At 45.6% G+C, this 21907-nt stretch overlaps 1 protein-coding gene across 1 annotated transcript in view; it reads right to left on the reverse strand.

Annotated features, from left to right (window-relative positions):
- Positions 1-2688: 2688 nt before the first annotated feature.
- PARP1 (poly(ADP-ribose) polymerase 1) overlaps positions 2689-21907 on the reverse strand; it is a 62156-nt gene continuing 42937 nt past the window's right edge. Inside the window, exons 15-23 of the mRNA XM_075863420.1 lie at positions 16972-17055; positions 9135-9257; positions 8916-9044; positions 8020-8118; positions 7332-7484; positions 6185-6312; positions 4943-5004; positions 4421-4535; positions 2689-3366 (exon numbers count right to left, since the gene is read on the reverse strand). Coding sequence (XP_075719535.1) covers positions 3282-3366; positions 4421-4535; positions 4943-5004; positions 6185-6312; positions 7332-7484; positions 8020-8118; positions 8916-9044; positions 9135-9257; positions 16972-17055 — 978 coding nt within the window. The 3' untranslated portion in view covers positions 2689-3281. The remainder of the gene's footprint in view (positions 3367-4420; positions 4536-4942; positions 5005-6184; positions 6313-7331; positions 7485-8019; positions 8119-8915; positions 9045-9134; positions 9258-16971; positions 17056-21907) is intronic.

Below are 21907 nucleotides of genomic sequence, written 5' to 3' on the forward strand. Positions count from 1 at the left end.
AGTGTGTGGAGGGCAGTTACGGGGCATTATAGTGCGTGGAGGGCAGTTACGGGGGCATTATAGTGCGTGGAGGGCAGTTACGGGGGCATTATAGTGCGTGGAGGGCAGTTACGGGGGCATTATAGTGCGTGGAGGGCAGTTATGGGGGCATTATACTGCGTGGAGGGCAGTTATGGGGGCATTATACTGCGTGGAGGGCAGTTATGGGGGCATTATAGTGCATGGAGGGCAGTTATGGGGGCATTATACTGCGTGGAGGGCAGTTATGGGGGCATTATACTGCGTGGAGGGCCGTTATGGGGGCATTATACTGCGTGGAGGGCAGTTATGGGGGCATTATACTGCGTGGAGGGCAGTTATGGGGGCATTATACTGCGTGGAGGGCAGTTATGGGGGCATTATAGTGCGTGGCGGGCAGTTATGGGGGCATTATACTGTGTGGAGGGCAGTTATGGGGTTATTATACTGCGTGGGGGCAGCTATGGGGGCATTATACTGCGTGGAGGGCAGTTATGGGGTTATTATACTGCGTGGAGGGCAGTTATGGGGTTATTATAATGCGTGGAGGGCAGTTATGGGGGCATTATACTGCGTGGAGGGCAGTTATGGGGGCATTATACTGCGTGGAGGGCAGTTATGGGGGCATTATACTGCGTGGAGGGCAGTTATAGGGTTATTATACTGCGTGGAGGGCAGTTATGGGGCATTATACTGCGTGGAGGGCAGTTATGGGGGCATTATACTGCGTGGAGGGCAGTTATGGGGCATTATACTGCGTGGAGGGCAGTTATGGGGCATTATAGTGCGTGGAGGGCAGTTATGGGGCATTATACTGCGTGGAGGGCAGTTATGGGGGCATTATACTGCGTGGAGGGCAGTTATGGGGCATTATACTGCGTGGAGGGCAGTTATGGGGCATTATAGTGCGTGGAGGGCAGTTATGGGGCATTATACTGCGTGGAGGGCAGTTATGGGGCATTATACTGCGTGGAGGGCAGTTATGGGGGCATTATAATGCGTGGAGTGCAGTCATGGGGCATTATACTGCGTGGAGGGCAGTCATGGGGCAATATACTGCGTGGAGGGCAGTTATGGGGGCATTATACTGCGTGGAGGGCAGTTATGTGGGAATTATAGTGCGTGGAGGGCAGTTATGGGGGCATTATACTGCGTGGAGGGCAGTTATGGGGGGCATTATACTGCGTGGAGGGCAGTTATGGGGGCAGTATACTGCGTGGAGGGCAGTTATGGGGGCAGTATACTGCGTGGAGGGCAGTTATGGGGGCATTATACTGCGTTGATGGCAGTTATGGGGGCATTATACTGCGTTGATGGCAGTTATGGGGCATTATACTGTGTGGAGGGCAGTTATGGGGACATTATACTGCATGGAGGGCAGTTATGGGGACATTATACTGCATGGAGGGCAGTTATGGGGGCATTATACTGCGTGGAGGGCAGTTATGGGGCATTATACTGCGTGGAGGGCAGTTATGGGGGCATTATACTGCGTGGAGGGCAGTTATGGGGACATACTGCGTGGAGGGCAGTTATGGGGGCATTATACTGCGTGGGGGGCATTATACTGCGTGGAGGGCAGTTATGGGGGCATTATACTGCGTGGAGGGCAGTTATGGGGGCATTATACTGCGTGGAGGGCAGTTATGGGGGCATTATACTGCGTGGAGGGCAGTTATGGGGGCATTATACTGCGTGGAGGGCAGTTATGGGGGCATTATACTGCGTGGAGGGCAGTTATGGGGGCATTATACTGTGTGGAGGGCAGTTATGGGGCATTATACTGCGTGGAGGGCAGTTATGGGGGCATTATACTGCGTGGAGGGCAGTTATGGGGCATTATACTGTGTGGAGGGCAGTTATGGGGGCATTATACTGCGTGGAGGGCAGTTATGGGGCATTATACTGTGTGGAGGGCAGTTATGGGGCATTATACTGTGTGGAGGGCAGTTATGGGGCATTATACTGCGTGGAGGGCAGTTATGGGGCATTATACTGCGTGGAGGGCAGTTATGGGGCATTATACTGCATGGAGGGCAGTTATGGGGCATTATACTGCGTGGAGGGCAGTTATGGGGCATTATGCTGTGTGGGGGCAATGTCAGGGGTATATTATATATAGTAGTATACAGGAGACTCAGGGGATAAATATGAATTCAATGGCGTAGCATGCAAATAGGGGGCGTGGCATGCATAAGGGGTGTGGCCTAAATAATCAGAATCAAGTTCACATCAATTAATCGTGATTTTGCTTTAGGTCATAATTGCCCAGCACCACTACTTGGGCCTGTTTGTAGTCGGTAACCATGGAGACACAAGTCTGTATAGGAGCTGTAGTCACTAAATAGTAATTTTTTTATTTATTTTTTATATTCTAGATGCATTGGAGCAAAAAATTTATAAATTGCAAATAAAAGGATTATGTTAATGAAAGCCAGACCCCAGACCGAGTTCAGAGCTGCCCATAATGTGCGCCATGTTGACCACTCCCCCTTTACATATTTTTAAGCAGAATTGTTTTATTGGCACCCATTACATGCGCCAATTTATTTATTTTTTTTAAACGACATCTTGTCTATCATTTTTGGCGTTTCTATACAATAAATGTGCCCCAATGTCTTCAACCACCAGCGCCAAACAGGAAGAAAAAACTGAAAGAAGAAGCAATGAGAGAGAAGGGAGGGACCGGCTTTATTTTACAGGCAGCGCATCCCGGACGGTCCCCGGTAGAGGCGGCTTCTAGGCGTATTCTCCATCTTCAGTAAGCAAAAATCACTAAAACATCCTCAGTCCTTACAAAAAGATCCTTAACCTCCGTTTTATTATTTTTTTCCAAATTTGAAAATGAACAAAAAATTCAGACATTTGAAAAAAATCTAAAAAATCGAATCCAACAAGAACAGATATACAACAGACACCCCAGAGATTGAGCGCCATAACGGCCCGCGCCAATCTCTCGGCAGAACTTCCTAGACCTGCCAATATACATGAACAGAAACTTAAAACGTATTCAGTTGGGGCTTTGGGTTGCGTTCAGGCGGCCGACCCCTCCATTCTGGGAAGATTCCCCGTGTTTTATATACCAGGAAGACGACGGGAATAGCAACGTGTCCGCGCATGTTTCTTATCGCCTCCTGCTGGCCAGTGAGGGAATAAAGCAAAGCGAGTGTGATCTGCGTGGGAGGTCACTTTAAGTGTCAGCACTAGGTCAAGTCTAGGATTTATAACATCTACAAAAGTCGCGGCGGACGCGGGCAGTGAGATCACCACATCATCCCCCCTTTATAGTTGAACTTCAGTTTCAGGAGATACTTCAGATGGACTTGGGCGATGTCATAAACAATATATCTGAAAGGAGAAGAGTTAAGGCAGAACAACAGGATTTGGACAGCAACGAAGTACCTAGAACTATTTAGGGTTTTCATTTCTTACCATTTTCAACATCTCGGCTTGTTACCAGTGAATAGAAACATTCTTGGTTTCATTCAGAGACTGAAAACCGTTAAAGACCTAATATTTCTCACAGTTGAGGGTTTGTTACCACTGTATCCAGTCTAGACAATACTGAGCTAAACACATCAGCAGCACAAATCTCTCTCCAAAGTTGAATGTTTGCTACAATGTATCAGCGCAGTTAAGAGGTTACAAAAGGATTGTCTAGACTAAATACAATTGTAACAAACCCTGAGCTGTGAGACTTAATCAGGTGGGTTTTCAGCCTCTGGGTGTAAACAAGAATGTTACTATTCACTGACAGCAAGCAGAAATCTTTAAAATGGTGAGAAATTGAAATTAGAAAGTTGCAGAGAAAGTGATTATAGAAAGATTAGGCATTTCTTACATGAAACTGGAAAACTCCCGATCATAATATACAGTAATGTCAATAACCCACCCACCTCTCTACCGTTCCGGATGGCACTTTTGTACCTACCTGTTTTAATTTGACTTAAACAATATATCTATATAGGGGTCTGAGCTCCATTTCCTGAAACAGAGCTCCAAATCCCCTGCTTTTCTAGTCATAGACTTACATGATAAAATTAAGTCTGCCTGCTGTCACCACTAGGGGGAGCTCACTGCTTACGGATTTATACAACTCAATAAATAAATTTTCAATTAGCTCCCCCTAGTGGTGCTGGTATCCAACCAAAATTTTAACCAACAACTCAATGGTTATGTGAGGTGGCGCAGTGAATGTTTGTCTTTGTTACAGGAAAGTGTGTGACAGTCTAAGATACTGCAGCCAATAGTCCAAGATCATCACTTTACTGCCACGCTCCCAAATGTTGCAATAAAGTCACCATACCTGCATCTATCAAGAGCTAAACATCCGGAATTTTTATTGTATCTGTATCTCAAAACTACCTGCAAGATAATCATGAAAAGCATCTTAAAAGGATACTCGTTGTAGAGCAGACTGGTATCACTGATGTTACTGGCGGAGCACTTCCCCAAAGGAACGTCCACTCCGTCCACTTTTACAGTAGCAGCAGGATCTGGTGCCGTTCTACCCAAACCTACAAAAAGAAAATGACATTAGAAAAACATAGAATTATTCTCTTTCCCTTTGCACAACACAGAAATGGAAAAACGGCTTCTATAACTTTGCTGGAAATGCAGAATACGAATGACTGCGGCTGCGCTGACGGCTGTTCCTCATGTTCAGACGGGGCTGCGCTGACGGCTGTAACTGTTCCTCATGTTCAGACACACCATAAGATGTTATAAGAACATTGCCGTCAAGACTAATTGGCGAGTATACAGCGAGGACACTATATACACACACACACACGCACACACACACACACACACACACACGCGCACACACACGCGCACGCACGCACGCGCACACACGCGCACACGCGCACACACACACACGCACGCACACACACACACACACATTACCGCTGTGTGCAGCTCTTACCTTTTACACTGTGTTTTCCTTTAGGTAGTTTTGTTATGTGAGCAGCAGATTTTAATTCATGCCTGAAAATGAAAACACGAAGTTCAGCGGGTAAAAATCTAACAGGTTATGTGCCGTATATGTAGGTCTGTTTTTTTTTCTCATTTTGGGACAGAAACAAGGTCCGATACCATATAGTGGGGGCAACGTGAACCTAATATGATCTCAACAAGTGGCAGATCGTGTCTTGCAGGGCACTTAAAGAGATTTTATGGGTTCTTTTTCTATTAAGATGTTAACCCCTTCCCGGCATATGACATGCAGTTACGTCATAGCCGGGTAGGGGAAGTATGGAGCGGGCTCACGGAGTGAACCTGCTCCATACGATGCGGGTGCCGGCTGTAACAGCCGACACTTCAGAGTAATGAGTGCGATCCCGCTCGTTTAACTCGTTAAATGCTGCGGTCAATAGCGACTGCAGCATTTAAATTGTTAGAAAGAGGGGGCGGCCCCCTATAACAGCTGATCGCGCCTCCTCGCAACAGAATCGCTGGGGGGGGGGGGCGATGGTCGCTATGGATGCCTGGGGACCTAAGGATTGCCCCCAGGTCCGCCATCTTTGTGCATCTATTAAGTGCTGCCTCTGGCCTGTCAGAATCACGATATACTGCAGTACATTAGTATCTAACGATCGCTGGTTGAAGTTGCCTAGGGGGACTAATAAAAAAACAGTAAAAATTAGTGGTTTTTTTTTTGTGTAAAAAAATAAATAAATATTACAAGTTCAAAAAAACCCCCCTTTTCCCCCTAGAGCATAGTAAAAAAATACATAAATAAACATAATTGGTATCGCCGCGTCCGTAAAAGTCTGAACTATCACAATATATCATAATTTAATCCGCACGGGGACCCCCCACCGATCATATAAGGATGACCTATCTCGTGGATGGGTCATCAGTATGACAAAGCGCCCTGTGCCTGTACAGCCCCTTTAAATATAAAATTGCGTTATTACATGCTCCTCCTTGACTAAAAATATTCCTTAAAATTGCTAGGCGGATTTTTAAATAATTTAGTGGGACCTCGGCACGTAACACGACAGGTTGAGCCCTCTAAGTGGGTGCAGCTCTTTAAAGGGAGATTCCGATTGGGGACCACCTCTCCATTATGTCCATATGTCCTAATGGGACAACCTCTTAATGACTTTCCTACAGATCTAACGCAATTCTTATAAAAGAATTGTGCGTTTCAGATTTGACTTACATGTTTCCGAGCGCGACTTCTCCCAGCAGGATCAGGCCTATCGGATTACCGGGCATTGTATGACAGTAGTTTGCACTTTTAGATACTATGTCGGCAAAATAGATACCCTTACCGAACATGTAACCGGTCTGTAAAAGAAACAAAAAAAACAAACACAATAGGTGAACTCTATATTCACTTAATATAGGTGATGAGTGTGCACTGCAGGAATAGATCACTAGTATATAATGGAAGCCTTAATATGAGGATGGAACAAACCCATGAGTGTCGCCTCTAGATCACTCCATGCCACGTAGCGGCTCGCAGGGAGTCATTGCTTGAATACTGGTTTGGTGTCATACGTTATTTTATAATAATCAGGTCCATGTCGGATGGTGTTGTGGTATTACCATAGGGATGTAATGAGTCCGTCATGACCGCAACCTGCACCGAACACTCAGAAATACGTTTTCCGATTTACTACTATTAAAATATGACAACTATGGACGTTATCGGACTCCGATCATCTTATGCAACTCAAGTGGACGACCGAGGGCAGTTGGTAAAGGAAAACCGATGAAAACACATGATTGACTTTAAAGGGGTTGTCTCAGAGGTGACCCATTTCTGGATGCAGCCGCCGCAGCGACCATGGGGTCTCAAGTGGGGAGACTACCCTCTATGACTTCCATATACCCCACCAATCACATAGTCCTAGCGTAAGTGTATGAGTGGAAAAACCCTTTAAGTATCATTAGAATGATTTCGTGTTTAGGAGGTTGTCCAAGCCCAGACAGGAGTCCTCTCAATCATATGCGGGCCGGAGTCCTCCATATTCATGAGCTGTGGCTCCTCCCCTGCGGCTGACGACAGATTTCTACTTATGCACAATATGGGGGGGAAAGTGATCAATCAGCGGCGGTAGGAGCCGCTGCTCATAAATACGCTTGGCTCACGCTGCGGGAGATAAGCTGCCATTTTATGAAGACGACTGAATATTGCAAAGTACGCGACCCAGCGCTGGAGTCGGGGGTCTCTGTCACTACTTTATGCTGCTTTTTGACAGGGCAGCATAAAACATGGTGACAGATTCTCTTTAAGGATTTTCCTCCTCATCCTCCCACTCCTTACAATGCATTGAATGAACATTTTAAGGGTGTGAACTCACGACAGGTGCTTCGGGCGGAGCGATTCGCAGACCCTGGGATAAGATTCCAGCAAAGTTTGTTGTGCGGGAGCCGTGCCACAGCAGCTGGCGGTTGTGGAGCTGTTTGAAGGGCTTATAGCGCTGACCCTCTCCTTCTCGCTCGATCTTGAAAACCTTTTACATGGAAAAAGAAAAGAATTACAAAAAACAGCTGAAAATTCTTGAACTGCGATGAATCCTTCTCAGCAAGTTTTGGAAACTGAGAATATATAAAAGAAGCAAAACTCCCAACAGTGGGTGGGATAAGTTCCCTGTTAATCCCTTGTTTGGCCCCTTTAAAAAAAAGGGACATCCTATGATGAGCCTACACTACCGTCTCCCTGGTCTGATTATGGGCCTCCATTGCTATGTAAGTATTATTTATAGAACGCATGCAGCAGGCTAGTGTTGGTTCTGAAAAAGTGCAGCTCTCTTCTGTGCGGCTGTACCAGACACAGCCACACGGTGGCACTGTGTCTACCCGCATGCACTGCTGCCCCTTCATTCTGCTGCTCAGAGGGGGTCCACCGCCCCTGATTAAACCGATGGCCTATCCCACCCAGAGAGAAGGATTCCAGCTTACTGACACGTATAGCGAACCGGACCCAGCGTTTTAATGACATTTACTGAGAAAAGATAAAAGAACTAAACAAAAAAAAAAAACACTCACATCAAGAACCTCCAGGTCATACGCATTGTGGGTCTCAGCGTGAGTGTTCTTGACATACTGATGAATTATCTTGGCCTCCTCCGACTCCTTGTCAACCACCTGTAAGTAGAGAAGCGGCAAATTCGGAACAAAACTTTCCACATTTCATGCAATCCGGTTTCACAGACTTACTTTTAAAGGGGTTTTCCCGTCAGAGACATCTATGACATATCCACAGCACGTCATAAATGTCAGATAGATGCGGCTCCCACCTCTGGGACCTGCACCTATCTCTAGGACGGGGGTCCCCTAAACCCCGTTGTACTGCTCTGTGTTCCGGCTGACTTCCGACCACGAAGGAGAAAACAGAATAACTCGCTGAGCTACGCTGTTTCCGTGACTGCCATTCACTACTATGGGAGTTCCGGAAACGGCGTAGCTCGGCGAGCTATGATTTTTTCGTAACTTCCGACCATATAACCAAGAAGTGGCCGGGAGGCAGCGTGAAAAGAAAAAGGTAGAACGGGTTTAGGGGGCCCCGTGCTAGAGATGGGACCCGCTTCTATCTGACATTTCCTATGGGTATCCTCTCCCAAATTTCAATCAATATGTTCTTTTATCGATCAAACATCCAGTAAAAAATGGCAACGTTTCGACCCGTGACAAGTGGAGGGTCTGAGGAAAGCCGAGCAGAAATAAAGCGGCACAGCGCTGGCCTGAGTGCTCCTGCCTCTTTGTTTTAGCGAACGGCGGGGGTCTCAGTACTCGGACCCCCACCAATCAAAACTTCTGAAATGTCCCTATGACATGTCAGAAGTTTTCTGAAAGTATAGGTTCACTTTAAAGAGGATTCTTCAAATATCACAGGTAAAATACAATGGAAGGCTAAAGCTGACGAAATGCTCCCGGATTATTACCTTAATGTCGGTTTTAATCTTTTCATATTTCACATCAATTGGATCTTTCTCGGAATCGTCCGTGCCGCCTCTTAGGAGACTGTAAGCAACTTCGATGTCCAGCAGATTATCCAGCATCTGCACCTTGGCCTGGAAGACGTTAGAGATGCATCGTATAAAACGTATGAACCGCCACGGCATCCGACAAGCCAGCACGGAGCACCAGATGTATCCGCTTACCTGGATATAGTTCACATTATCCAGCAGAGGCGGCTTTTTCATTCCAAAGTCATGGGGTATTAATGTGTAGAAGCGATTTGACAGATCCAGTAGCCGAGCCTCAGTGGCGCTATCAGATACAGCCTGAAATGACAGAACAGCGCCATCTAGTGTTAATCCGTTGAATGCATCCTATACACAACGCAGCAGCTCCAAACATTTATCCTATTAACCCGTTAGTGACCGCCCATAGGTGTTTTTACGATGCGGTCGCCTTCTTATGGCGCTGCATCGGAATAAATAAACACCGCCGGGATCAGGTAAATATCCCTCCCTGCTCTCAGATACCAGAGGTAGCGGACCTGCTCGAGCGGGCAGGAACGATATCAGTATTGATTCCGCTCGTTTAACCCCTCAATAGTGAGAGCTGCATCTGAGTGGTTTTGGAGGGAGGGGGCTACCTTTTTCACCCCACCGTCACCCCGCAATGCGATCGAAGGGTGCCGGTGTATCTATGGCGGCCGGGGGCCTAATAAAGAGCGGAGGCATGGCCTAACAGATGCGGGCCCGTTTTACACATACAGGCAGTAATAGACTGCAATACAGAAGTATTGAAGTGTATTATAAAAACGATCAGATAATCGCATAGTGAAGTCCTCTAGGGGGACTAATAAAAAAAGGAAAAAAAAAAATGTTTCTGTGAATCCTGCCTTAAAAAAACGTGATAAAAAGTGACCAAAAAGTCGCATGTACTCCAAAATGGTACCAATAAAAAATACAAATCGACCCGCAAAAAAAAAAAAAAAAAAAAAAAAGTCAACTGCATCGACAGAAAAATAACAAAAAGTTATGGCTGCTTAAATATGGGCACACAAAAACACAGAATTATGAAAAAAAAAAAGTGTTTTTACGGTGTAAAAGTAGTAAAACATATGAAAACGATATAAGTTTGGTATCGTTGCAATCGTAAGAACCCGCTGAATAAAGTTATTGTGTTATTTATACCACACGGTAAACGGCGTAAATTTAGGACACAAAAAAGAGTGGCGAAATTGCTGTTTTTTTTTCTATCCCCTCCTTAATAAAAGTCAATAAATTCCATGTACGGGGGCGTGGCCTAGCAGCAGATGTAAGAGGACGTGCGTGGCTGGAGCTCCTGCTGTATTCATCCTGAAAGTACAGATTATCCCTGAAATACCCGGTAATATTCACCGATCTGGAGGAGTCGGTACCGCTTAATACAGCTGCAATGACCCGTTCTAAGAAACAAAAAACGCCGCCGGCGAGTACGGGGCCGAGAAGGCAAGATGGCGCCGAGGAGACTGACTGCAGGAGCAGGCACATGCGGTCTGAAGCGGCAGACTGGCTGGAGAGATTTGCAAGAACCCCTCGTGCGAGCGGATCTGCAGCAGGCAAGACGCCGGTGGCTGGCAGTGGGAAGGCAGACAACATGGCCTCAGGTTCCAGGTACTCCGTGCTGGGAGAGGACACGGTGAGTGAGGAGGAGGAAGAGCTGGGGAGTCAGCGGCGGGACAGGCGGGAGGAGGAAGATGGAGGCAGAACGCATAGCAGGAGAGACCAGGTGAAGGAGCCTTCCCTTGCTGATATATTCGCTGCGGTGAAGCAGAACTCCTCGATCTTATCTGTGCTGACCGGGCAGGTGGGAAGCCTGAAGGAAGATATTCTGCTGTTACGTAATGACTTAGTGGAAGAAAGAACCACAGTTATTGAGGGGAGAGTGTCTGAAGTGGAAGATGTTCTGCCGGAGCTCAGGCGGGATGTGCAGTCTCAGTCCTTGGCGGTGGTGGCACTGCAGGCTAAGGCGGATGATTTAGAAAATCGGCTACGCAGAAACAACGTGCGTCTGGTCGGAGTGCCGGAAAAAACGGAGGGCAATAACTCGGATGAGTTTTTTGAAAAATGGCTGCTGGAGCAGTTTGGCCGGGATGAGCTGTCTCCTTTATATGCGGTTGAAAGAGCGCACAGAGTGCCTACCAGACCGGGACCACCGGGGAGGCCCCCGAGGCCGGTCTTAGTGAAGCTGTTGCACTACAAGGACAGAGATAAGATCCTGAGGAAGGCAAGGGAACGGCAGGATATCTCCATCAATGGCGCCAAAATATCCTTTTATCCGGATTTCTCCGCGGAGGTGCAGAAGAAGCGGCTGCAATACTGGGATGTCAAGAAACGTCTGAGGAACTTGTCCATACCGTACTCCATGATGTATCCGGCCAAATTGCGGGTGGTTGCTTTTGGGACTGCTTCATTCTTTGAGAACCCCAGAGAGGCTGCAAGATGGCTGGACAGCAATGAGGCACGGTTGCGGAGACCGGCTGGAGAAGATGCGTGAAAGCCCGCCTGGGCGGTGAAGTCTGGAGCCATGTTGGCGTTTGCGGGACTGTAGCATATTATATGTTATTATGCAGTTCTCCGGTGTGTGAACACCCTTGTCTGAAACACCGCAGGGTGGTATCCTTTTAACAAGAATGGCCGCACCTGACGGCAATGTTATTGAGGGATTGTTACTGGGTACCTAATGTATCTGTAAACTCTGCTGATTGTGTGGGATTGTTTATTACATGCGAATAGCAGTGGGAGCCAGCGCTCACTGGAAGTGGTGAGAAAGTTAAACGGTTCACAGAGAGATGCCAATAGGGCATGTCAAAAGTTCGCACTATGGTGCGTTTCTGCTGGATAGGAGAGACAGTACATGTCGCTCTGACCCTTTTCGGAGGGGAGGTTTTGTTGGGGGGGGGGAGGGGAGGAGGGAACGAACGCACGGCCTAATATCTTGACTGGAGCAGGCTGGAGGAGTAACAGATTTCTTAAAGATATGGCGCCTGATGGGATCGGTTAAATGTCTATCCTGGAACGTCCGGGGAATACGGGAAGCTAGGAAACGGCAGGCAATCTTTAACTGGGTTAAACAACAAAATGCCCTGATAGTGGGGCTGCAAGAAACGCATCTGACTGGAGAGTCTGTATCCTTATTGCAGAGAGTGTGGATCGCACATGGGTTTCACTCATTTCACACGACTTATTCCAGGGGGGTGAGTTTGCTGATACACAGGAGTCTTCCCTTTGTCTGCCATTCGTCCTTTTCTGATGAGGAGGGGAGGTATGTGGGAGTGCATTGTACTATATATCACTGGGAGTGTATTCTGGTAGTGCTGTATATCCCTCCGCCTTATGCTAGCACTGTACTGAAACGAGTTATAGGAGAAACTCTCCAGGTGGCCTGAGGTACCGCTAATTGTGATGGGGGATTTTAATGCAGTGATGTCTGAAGGGTTGGATAGGTGTCATAGGGGAGGGGGGCAAAGTCGCGAATAGACTTGGTAGCATGCTCAGCTTCAGCGGTGCCGTACATAGCGCAAATAGAGTACCTACAGAGGGCGTTGTCAGACCACTCTCCGATGGCGGAGACGCTGGAAGTGAGTGTAAGGCCCACCAGGAACCCTGGGAATTGGAAGCTGAATGCGTTTTGGTTAAGATTGATGGATGCCGGGGAAATACGGAACCTGATAATAGAATATTTCAATTTTAATACTGAGTCAGTGCCGCGAGGGGTGTTATGGGATGCCATGAAAGCCTGGTTGAGGGGAGTATTCATTGAACATATTAAACGAATTAAAACTAAATCTATGCAGTTGGGAGAAAGTTTAGAGGATCGGGTGACAGAAACAGAAGGGAGACATGTAGAAGAGGGGTCCGAGGAGACACTTAGACATTGGGTGGAGGCGCAGACGTTGTTAAAAAATCACCAACTAAGGCCTCATGCACACGACCGTAAAAACTCCCGTTATTACGGGTCGTAATTACGACCCGTAATAACGGGCTCATAGACTTCTATTGGCCACGGGTACCTACCCGTTTTCTTACGGGAAGGTGCCCGTGCCGTTGAAAAAGATAGAGCATGTCCTATTTCAGGCCGTAATAACGGCACGGGCAGCCCATAGAAGTCTATGGAGCTCTCGTAATGACTGGTGGCTACATGTGTGCACCCGTCATTACGGCAGCGTTGCTAAGCGACATCAGTAAATGGTCACTGTCCAGGGAGCTGAAAGAGTTAACTGATCGGCAGTAACTCTTTCAGCACCCTGGACAGTGACTACCGATCAGTAAACCTGTAAAAAAGAAAAATAAAAGACGTTCATACTTACCGGCAACTTCCTGCTTCCTCCAGTCCGGTCTCCCGCCCGTTGCCTTGGTGACGCGTCCCTCTCGACATCCGGCCCGACGTCCTGGATGACGTTTCAGGCCATGTGATCGCTGCAGCCAATCACAGGTCAATCACAGGCTGCAGCGGTCCCATGGACTGCCGCGTCATCCAGGGATGTCGGGCTGGATGTGAAGAGAGGGACGCGTCACCAAGACAACGGCCGGGTAAGTATGAATTTCTTTCACTTTTATTACAGAAAAGGCTGTCCCTTCTCTCTATCCTGCACTGATAGAGAGAAGGGGCTGCCAATTAGTGCAGTGCTATTTTGCCGCCAAAAACGTGCCCGTAAATACGGGTGGAATACGGGTGACACCGGACCCATATTTACGGGCACGGGTTCGTAAATACTGGTGCAAAACGGGTCGAATACGTGTGACACCGGACCCGTATTTACGCCAGTATTTACGGGTGGGAAAAAATACGGTCGTGTGCATGAGGCCTAAAAAAGGCGGATAATAAACGATTATTCCTTAAACAGCAATATTATGAAGAAGGGGAACCGGCGGGGAGAATACTCGCTAGGATGGCAAAACCGCATGGGAGTAATAATTACATTCATGGCCTTAGGGGGGACGGGTGGAGACAGACACGGGGCAAATCCTGCAAATATTCCAGCGGTTTTATACTGACCTATATACATCCAAAGTGCATTACGACACACAGCAATTGGACGAGTACCTGGGAAACATTAATTTGCATACCTTGGGCCGGGAGGACCGTGAAAGCTTGGAGGCCCCTATTTCACTGGAGGAGTTGGAACAGGCGATAAGGGATATGGCAAATGAGAAAGCTCCGGGTCCAGATGGGTTACCGGGGGAAATCTATAAGGAATATGGGACGGAACTAGCGCCAGAATACTTGAGTACTTTGCAGGATAGTTTTGACAGAGGTAAACTACCAGACTCCCTATATGAGGCTACGATAGTGGTTCTCCCAAAAGAGGGGAAAGATAGTCAATTACCGGAGTCCTACAGACCAATATCCTTGTTGACATCGGATGTCAAGATTTTGGCAAAGATATTGGCGCTGCGGCTGAACAGGGTGGTACAGCATGTTGTGCATGAAGACCAAGCGGGGTTCATGCCCTCCAAATCGACGGCTGTCAACCTCAGGCGGCTGTTTTTAAATCTTCAGGCGACGCCGGATGAGCAAGGAGGAAGGGTGGTGCTAACGTTAGACGCCGCAAAAGCGTTCGACTGCGTAGAATGGGGGTACCTATGACGGGTAATAGAAAAGATGGGATTCGGACCTAACTTCGTGAAGTGGGTACAGCTGTTGTATGTGGCCCCTACAGCCCGCATACGGGTGAATGGTACAATGTCTGAGAAATTTTCACTGGCTCGGGGTACGTGCCAGGGGTGCCCACTGTCACCATTACGATTTGCCTTGGCATAAGACAGGAGGAGGGTATAAGAGGCTTGCAATATGGGGAAATGGAGGAAAAAATTTGATTATATGCAGACGATATTTTAATATATATGACGGACACTGAGAATACACTGCAGGTAGTAATGGATACGATCACAAGGTTTGGGGAGTTCTCGGGATTAAATATTAACTGGACCAAGTCTGCTTTGATGCCACTTGACACGGTGAATATTGTAGATACTGGAGGGGGACTCCGGATTCCGATAGTCTCTGAATTTACGTATCTAGGGGTTAAGGTGACGGCTAGGGTCCAAGACTACATGTCTTTGAATGTCTCACCACTGCTGCTGAAGGTGAAACATAAGGTGGATGCCTGGAACAGGCTCCCGCTCTCTGCTCTGGGGAGGACTAACCTAATCAAGATGATCCTTATGCCTCAAGTTTTATACATTCTTCATAACTCCCCAGTATGGATACCTAAACACTGGTTCAGACGATTGCACAATCTCTTTCGGGATCTGGTCTGGAAAAAAGGGGTTCCAAGGATTAAATTGGAGAAACTGCAATTGCCCAAAGACGAAGGGGGGGGGGGGGGGGGTAGCGCTGCCAAATGCCTGGATATATCACCTGGCTGCCCAGAGCCAACAATTTAAGGGATGGGAGGACACAGAGACTTGGGGTTCCAGTGCACGTTTATTGTCATATATGGGGGGAGGACTCAACCCACTAGAGGGTCTGGAAGCGCATACCTTTAAGAGATTGGCGAGTGCTAAACCAACGTTACTCCTGATACATAAAATATGGTGGCAATGCAAACAGATCCTGGGAGTGGGAATGTGCACCAAATATACTCCCCTATGGCATAATCCGGTCCTGTGGGAATTATACCAATTAGAGGGCATGCAAAAATGGGAGTTGGCAGGGGTTAGGCGATTACAACACTTGTATGATGATAACGGGTTGAGATCATTTCAGCAGTTGAAAGACCTATTTCCACTGGAGCACAATATGTTTTATCAATATTTGCAGATCCGTCATGCCCTACAGGCGCATGTGGTGGACCTGACGGTCTGTGCTCTTGGGGTCCTAGAGTATGTGGGACGGGCTGACACGACCAAAGGCCTGATCTCAATGGCGTACAGGAGCTTACTGTCCAAACACCTGGGAAACCCAATGATGCTGGTAAAAGCGAAATGGGAACGGGACGTTGGTCCATTGACTGAGGAGGAGTGGGAGGAGATATTAGCGTCCACATGTCACTTATCGCTCAGTCTGGCGCAGAGGAGATCACAACTCTTCCTGATACATAGAGTGTATCGCACCCCGTGGGTATTAAAACAGATGGGTATTAGAGCGGATGCTAAATGTCCTAGGTGCACGGAAGAGAAGGCGGATATACTGCATATGTTTTGGTCATGTGAGGCTCTGAGGACCCTATGGGGTGAAATATTGGATCTGATAAAGCAGGTGTATGGTCGGGAATTGGCGGCAGATCCTAAAGTTATGTTGTTGGGAGTGGTGGGAGAATTGGAGAGGGACAGAATGGCAAGGCTGGCAATTGCCAAAATATTATATCAAACGAGGAAATGCATTGCTAAACACTGGCTGGACGCGGAGCCACCAGGGATGAGGGAAATTGTAGGAATGTTGAACTATAATATCCTGATGGAGCAGAAGATATTTTCTAAAAGGGGCACGGAAAAAAAATTTGAGAAACAATGGAGCAGATGGCTGGCCTGTCCTGAGGTGCTGACACCTGAACTGAGCAGAATAAGGGCGAGAGTCGTATGAGGAACTGGAGGTGACAGAGTTGGGAGCAAAGAAGGGGTGGTGGGAAACTTGATAAGAGAAATGTGCTCTGACCAGGAATGGTACTAGAAACAAAGGGCGGAGATATAGTGGGGGGCCGTGCGGGGAGGGGGGAAGTTGGGGATTTCCTGATATGCTGTCACTATTGTATACGATGTTGGAAAATTGTAATGTGAATGTTACTGTGTTATTTCATTTCTGTGTTCGTATCAATAAAATTGGTTTGATTTAAAAAATAAATAAATTCCATGTACCCCAAAATGGTGCTATTAAAAAATACAACTTGTCCTGCAAAAAACAAGACGCAAAAATAAAAAAGTTATAGCTCTTTGAATGAGACGATGGAAAAACGTAAAAAAAAAAAAAAAGCTTGGTCATTAAGGCCTAAAATAGGCTGGTCATTACAGGGTTAATTGGTAGAAAAGGATTATAAAGTATATACAAGTACATGAAACTCACCTGCTGTACTTCGTTTAGAATCGAATAGGCGCTTTGGATCTGTCGCTTGCTGAGTTTGCCCAACGGCATCTTCTGGAGATCAATCTATAGTATATAAAGAAATAAATAAAAAATCAATGCATTAAATTACCAGGCATCGAGAGTCAATTCTTATTGGCTTATTTCCATTAAAGGGGCTCTCCGGCCATCTTATCCTTAGGATAGTCCATCAATATCAGATCGGTGGGGGTCTGACTCCCGGCACTCCCTGCCGATTAGCTGACAGATGGGGCTGCGGCATTCATCGCGGCCTTTTCCTAGTTTACAGGCAGTGCCGTACACTTTCGTGGCGGATAGGATTGGGATTGCCGTTTCAGTAACATTCAAGTTGAATGGGACTGAGCTGCAATCCCATTCACAGCCGCTTCCCAGGTGTACGGCACGGTGCCTAGTAAACGAATGCCGCAGCCCCATCAATCAGCTAATCGGCAGGCAGTGCCGGGAGTCAGACCCCCACCGATCTGATATTAATGGACTATCCTAAGGATAGGCCATCAATATAAGGTGCCCGGAGAACCCCTTTAACCCTCTTTGGCCACTTTTGACCTTCCTGACAGAGCCTCATTTTTCAAATCTGACATGTTTCAATTTATGTGGTAATAACTCCGGAATGCTTTTACCTATCCAAGCGATTCTGAGATTGTTTTCTCGTGACACATTGGACTTTATGTTACTGGCAAAATTTGCCCGATACATTCAGTATTTAATTGTGAAAAACACCAAAATTTAGCGAAAAATTGCAAAAATTAACATTTTTCTCAATTTAAATGCATCTGCTTGTAAGACAGGCAGTTATACCACACAAAAATGTTGCTAACTAACATCCCCCATATGTCTACTTTAGATTGGCATCGTTTTTTGATCATCATTTTATTTTTCTAGGACGTTACAAGGCTTAGAACTTTAGCAGCAATTTCTCACATTTTCAAGAAAATTTCAAAATGCTATTTTTACAGGGGCCAGTTCAGTTGTGAAGTGGCTTTGAGGTCCTTAGATATTAGAAACCGCCAATAAGTCACCCCATTTTAAAAACTGCACCCCTCAAAGTATTCAAAACAGCATTTAGAAAGTTTCTTCACCCTTTAGACATTGCGCAGGAATTAAGGCAAAGTAGAGGTGAAATTTACAAAGTTCATTATTTTTTTCCAGAAATTCATTTTGAATCCATTTTTTTTGTACCACAGAAGGTTTTACCAGAGAAATGCAACTCAATATTTATTGCCCAGATTCTGCAGTTTTAGGAAATATCCCACATGTGGCCGTAGCGTGCTACTGGACTGAAGCACCGGCCTCAGAAGCAAAGGAGCACCTGGTGGATTTTGGGCCTCCTTTTTATTAGAATATATTTTAGGCACCATGTCAGCTTTGAACAGGTCTAGTGGAACTAAAACAGTGGAAACCCCCCAAAAGTGACCCCATTTGGGAAACTACACCCCTCGAAGAATTTATCTAGGGGTGTAGCAAGCATTTTGACAGGCCAGTTTTTTTGCAAAAATTTTTGGAACTAGGCCATGAAAATGAAAATCTACATTTTTTCAAATAAAATGTAGGTTTAGCTAATTTTTTTTCATTTCCAAAAGAACTAAAGTAGAAAAAGCACCACAGCATTTGTAGAGCAATTTCTCCCGAGTAAAACAGTACCCGACATGTGGTAATAAACGGTTGTTTGGACACACGGCAGGGCTTAGAATGGAAAGTGCGCCATTTGGCTCTTGGAGCTCAAATTTAGCAGAAATGGTTTGCGGAGGCCATGTCACATTTGCAAAGCCCCAGAGGTGACAAAACAGTGGAAACCCCCAACAAGTGACCCCATTTTGGAAACTATACCCCTCGAGGAATTTATCTAGGGGTGTAGCAAGCATTTTGACCGGCCAGTTTTTTTGGAAAAATTTTTGGAACTAGGTCATGAAAATGATAATCTACATTTTTTCAAATAAAATGTAGGTTTAGCTAATTTTTTTTCATTTCCAAGAGAACTAAAGTAGAAAAAGCACCACAACATTTGTAGAGCAATTTCTCCCGAGTAAAACAATACCCCACATGTGGTAATAAACAGTTGTTTGGACACACGGCAGGGCTTAGAAGGGAAAGAGCGCCATTTGGCTCTTGGAGCTCAAATTTAGCAGGAATGGTTTGCGGAGGCCATGTCACATTTGCAAAGCCCCAGAGGTGACAAAACAGTGGAAACCCCCAACAAGTGACCCCATTTTGGAAACTATACCCTTTGAGGAAATTATCTAGGGGTAGAGTGAGCAGTTTTACCCCACAGGTTTTTTACAGAACTTATTGTAAGTAGGCCGTAAAAATGAAAATCTACATTTTTTCAAAGAAAATGTAGGTTTAGGTATTTTTTTTTCATTTCCACAAGGACTAAAGGAGAAAAAGCACCACAACATTTGTAAAGCAACTTCTCCCGAGTAAAATAATACCCCACATGTGGTCACAAACATCTGTTTGGACACACGGTAGGGCTCAGAATGGAAGGAGCACCATTTGGATTTTGGAATGGTTTCTGGGTGTCATGTCATATTTGCTGAGCCCCTGTAGTACTAGTACAGTGGAAACACCCCAAATGTGACACCATTTGGGAAACTGCACCCCCTGAGGAATCATCTAGGGGTATAGTGAAAATTTTGATCCCAAAGGTTTTTTGCTGAATTAATTAGAATTAAGCCATGAAAATGAAAAATATTTTTTTTTCCAACAAGATGTAGTTTTAGATACACATTTTTCATTTTTACAAGGAATAGAGAAGAAAAAGCACCCCAACATTTGTAAAGTAATTTCTCCCGAGTACGGTAACACCCCATATGTGGTTATAATCGACTGTTTACATATATGGGAGCATTCAGAAGAAAAGGAGCGGTATTTATCTTTTGGAGCGTAGATTTTTCTGGAATGGTTTGCGGACGCCATGTTGCATTTGCAAAACCCCTGATGTACCAAACAAAAGTGACCCCGTTTTAGAAACTACACCCCTAAAGGCATTTATCAAGGGATGTAGTGACAATTTAGACTCCACAGGTGTTTTTCAGAAATGAATACGAAGTGGATGGTGCAAAGTGAAAATTGCAATTTCTCCACTGATCTGCCCATTCACCGCACAAGATGTTGTGCCCCTAGAGAATCTTACCCCATAAATTGTTAAGCGGGTTCTCCCGGGTATGGTAATGCCTTACTTGTGGCCATAAATTGCTGTTTGGGCACGCTGTAGGGCTAAGAAGGGAAAGACCGCCATTTTGAGCATGGATTTTGCTTGGTAGTAGTTCTGTTTGGGATTTTGCTGGTATTTCAGTTTATAATGTGGTGGCATATGTAAACTGTGTGGAGTATATCAGGGTATATGTAATCTGTGCGGAGTACATCAGGGTATATGTAATATGTGAGGAGCACATCAGGGTATATGTAATATGTGAGGAGTACATCAGGGTATATGTAATATGTGAGGAGTACATCAGGATATATGTAATATGTGAGGAGTACATCAGGGTATATGTAATCTGTGCGGAGTACATCAGGATATATGTAATCTGTGCGGAGTACATCAGGGTATATGTAAACTGTGTGGAGTATATCAGGGTATATGTAATCTGTGCGGAGTACATCAGGGTATATGTAATATGTGAGGAGTACATCGGGGTATATGTAATATGTGCGGAGTACATCAGGGTATATGTAATATGTGAGGAGTACATCAGGGTATATGTAATCTGTGAGGAGTACATCAGGGTATATGTAATCTGTGAGGAGTACATCAGGGTATATGTAATATGTGCGGAGTACATCAGGGTATATGTAATATGTGCGGAGTACATCAGGGTATATGTAATATGTGAGGAGTACATCAGGGTATATGTAATATGTGAGGAGTACATCAGGATATATGTAATATGTGAGGAGTACATCAGGATATATGTAATATGTGCGGAGTACATCAGGGTATATGTAATATGTGAGGAGTACATCAGGGTATATGTAATATGTGAGGAGCACATCAGGGTATATGTAATATGTGAGGAGTACATCAGGGTATATGTAATCTGTGCGGAGTACATCAGGGTATATGTAATATGTGAGGAGCACATCAGGGTATATGTAATATGTGAGGAGTACATCAGGGTATATGTAATATGTGAGGAGTACATCAGGGTATATGTAATATGTGAGGAGTACATCAGGGTATATGTAATCTGTGCGGAGTACATCAGGATATATGTAATATGTGCGGAGTACATCAGGGTATATGTAATATGTGAGGAGTACATCAGGGTATATGTAATCTGTGCGGAGTACATCAGGGTATATGTAATATGTGAGGAGTACATCAGGGTATATGTAATCTGTGCGGAGTACATCAGGGTATATGTAATCTGTGCGGAGTACATCAGGGTATATGTAATCTGTGCGGAGTACATCAGGGTATATGTAATATGTGAGGAGTACATCAGGGTATATGTAATATGTGCGGAGTACATCAGGGTATATGTAATATGTGCGGAGTACATCAGGGTATATGTAAGCTGTGAGGAGTACATCAGGGTATATGTAATATGTGCGGAGTACATCAGGGTATATGTAATATGTGAGGAGTACATCAGGGTATATGTAATATGTGAGGAGTACATCAGGTTATATGTAATATGTGAGGAGTACATCAGGGTATATGTAATATGTGAGGAGTACATCAGGGTATATGTAATATGTGAGGAGTACATCAGGGTATATGTAATATGTGAGGAGTACATCAGGGTATATGTAATATGTGAGGAGTACATCAGGGTATATGTAATATGTGAGGAGTACATCAGGGTATATGTAATCTGTGCGGAGTACATCAGGATATATGTAATATGTGCGGAGTACATCAGGATATATGTGATATGTGAGGAGTACATCA

The sequence above is a fragment of the Rhinoderma darwinii genome, chromosome 4 (genome assembly GCF_050947455.1).
Source record: "Rhinoderma darwinii isolate aRhiDar2 chromosome 4, aRhiDar2.hap1, whole genome shotgun sequence".
NCBI classification, from domain to species: Eukaryota; Metazoa; Chordata; class Amphibia; order Anura; family Rhinodermatidae; genus Rhinoderma; species Rhinoderma darwinii.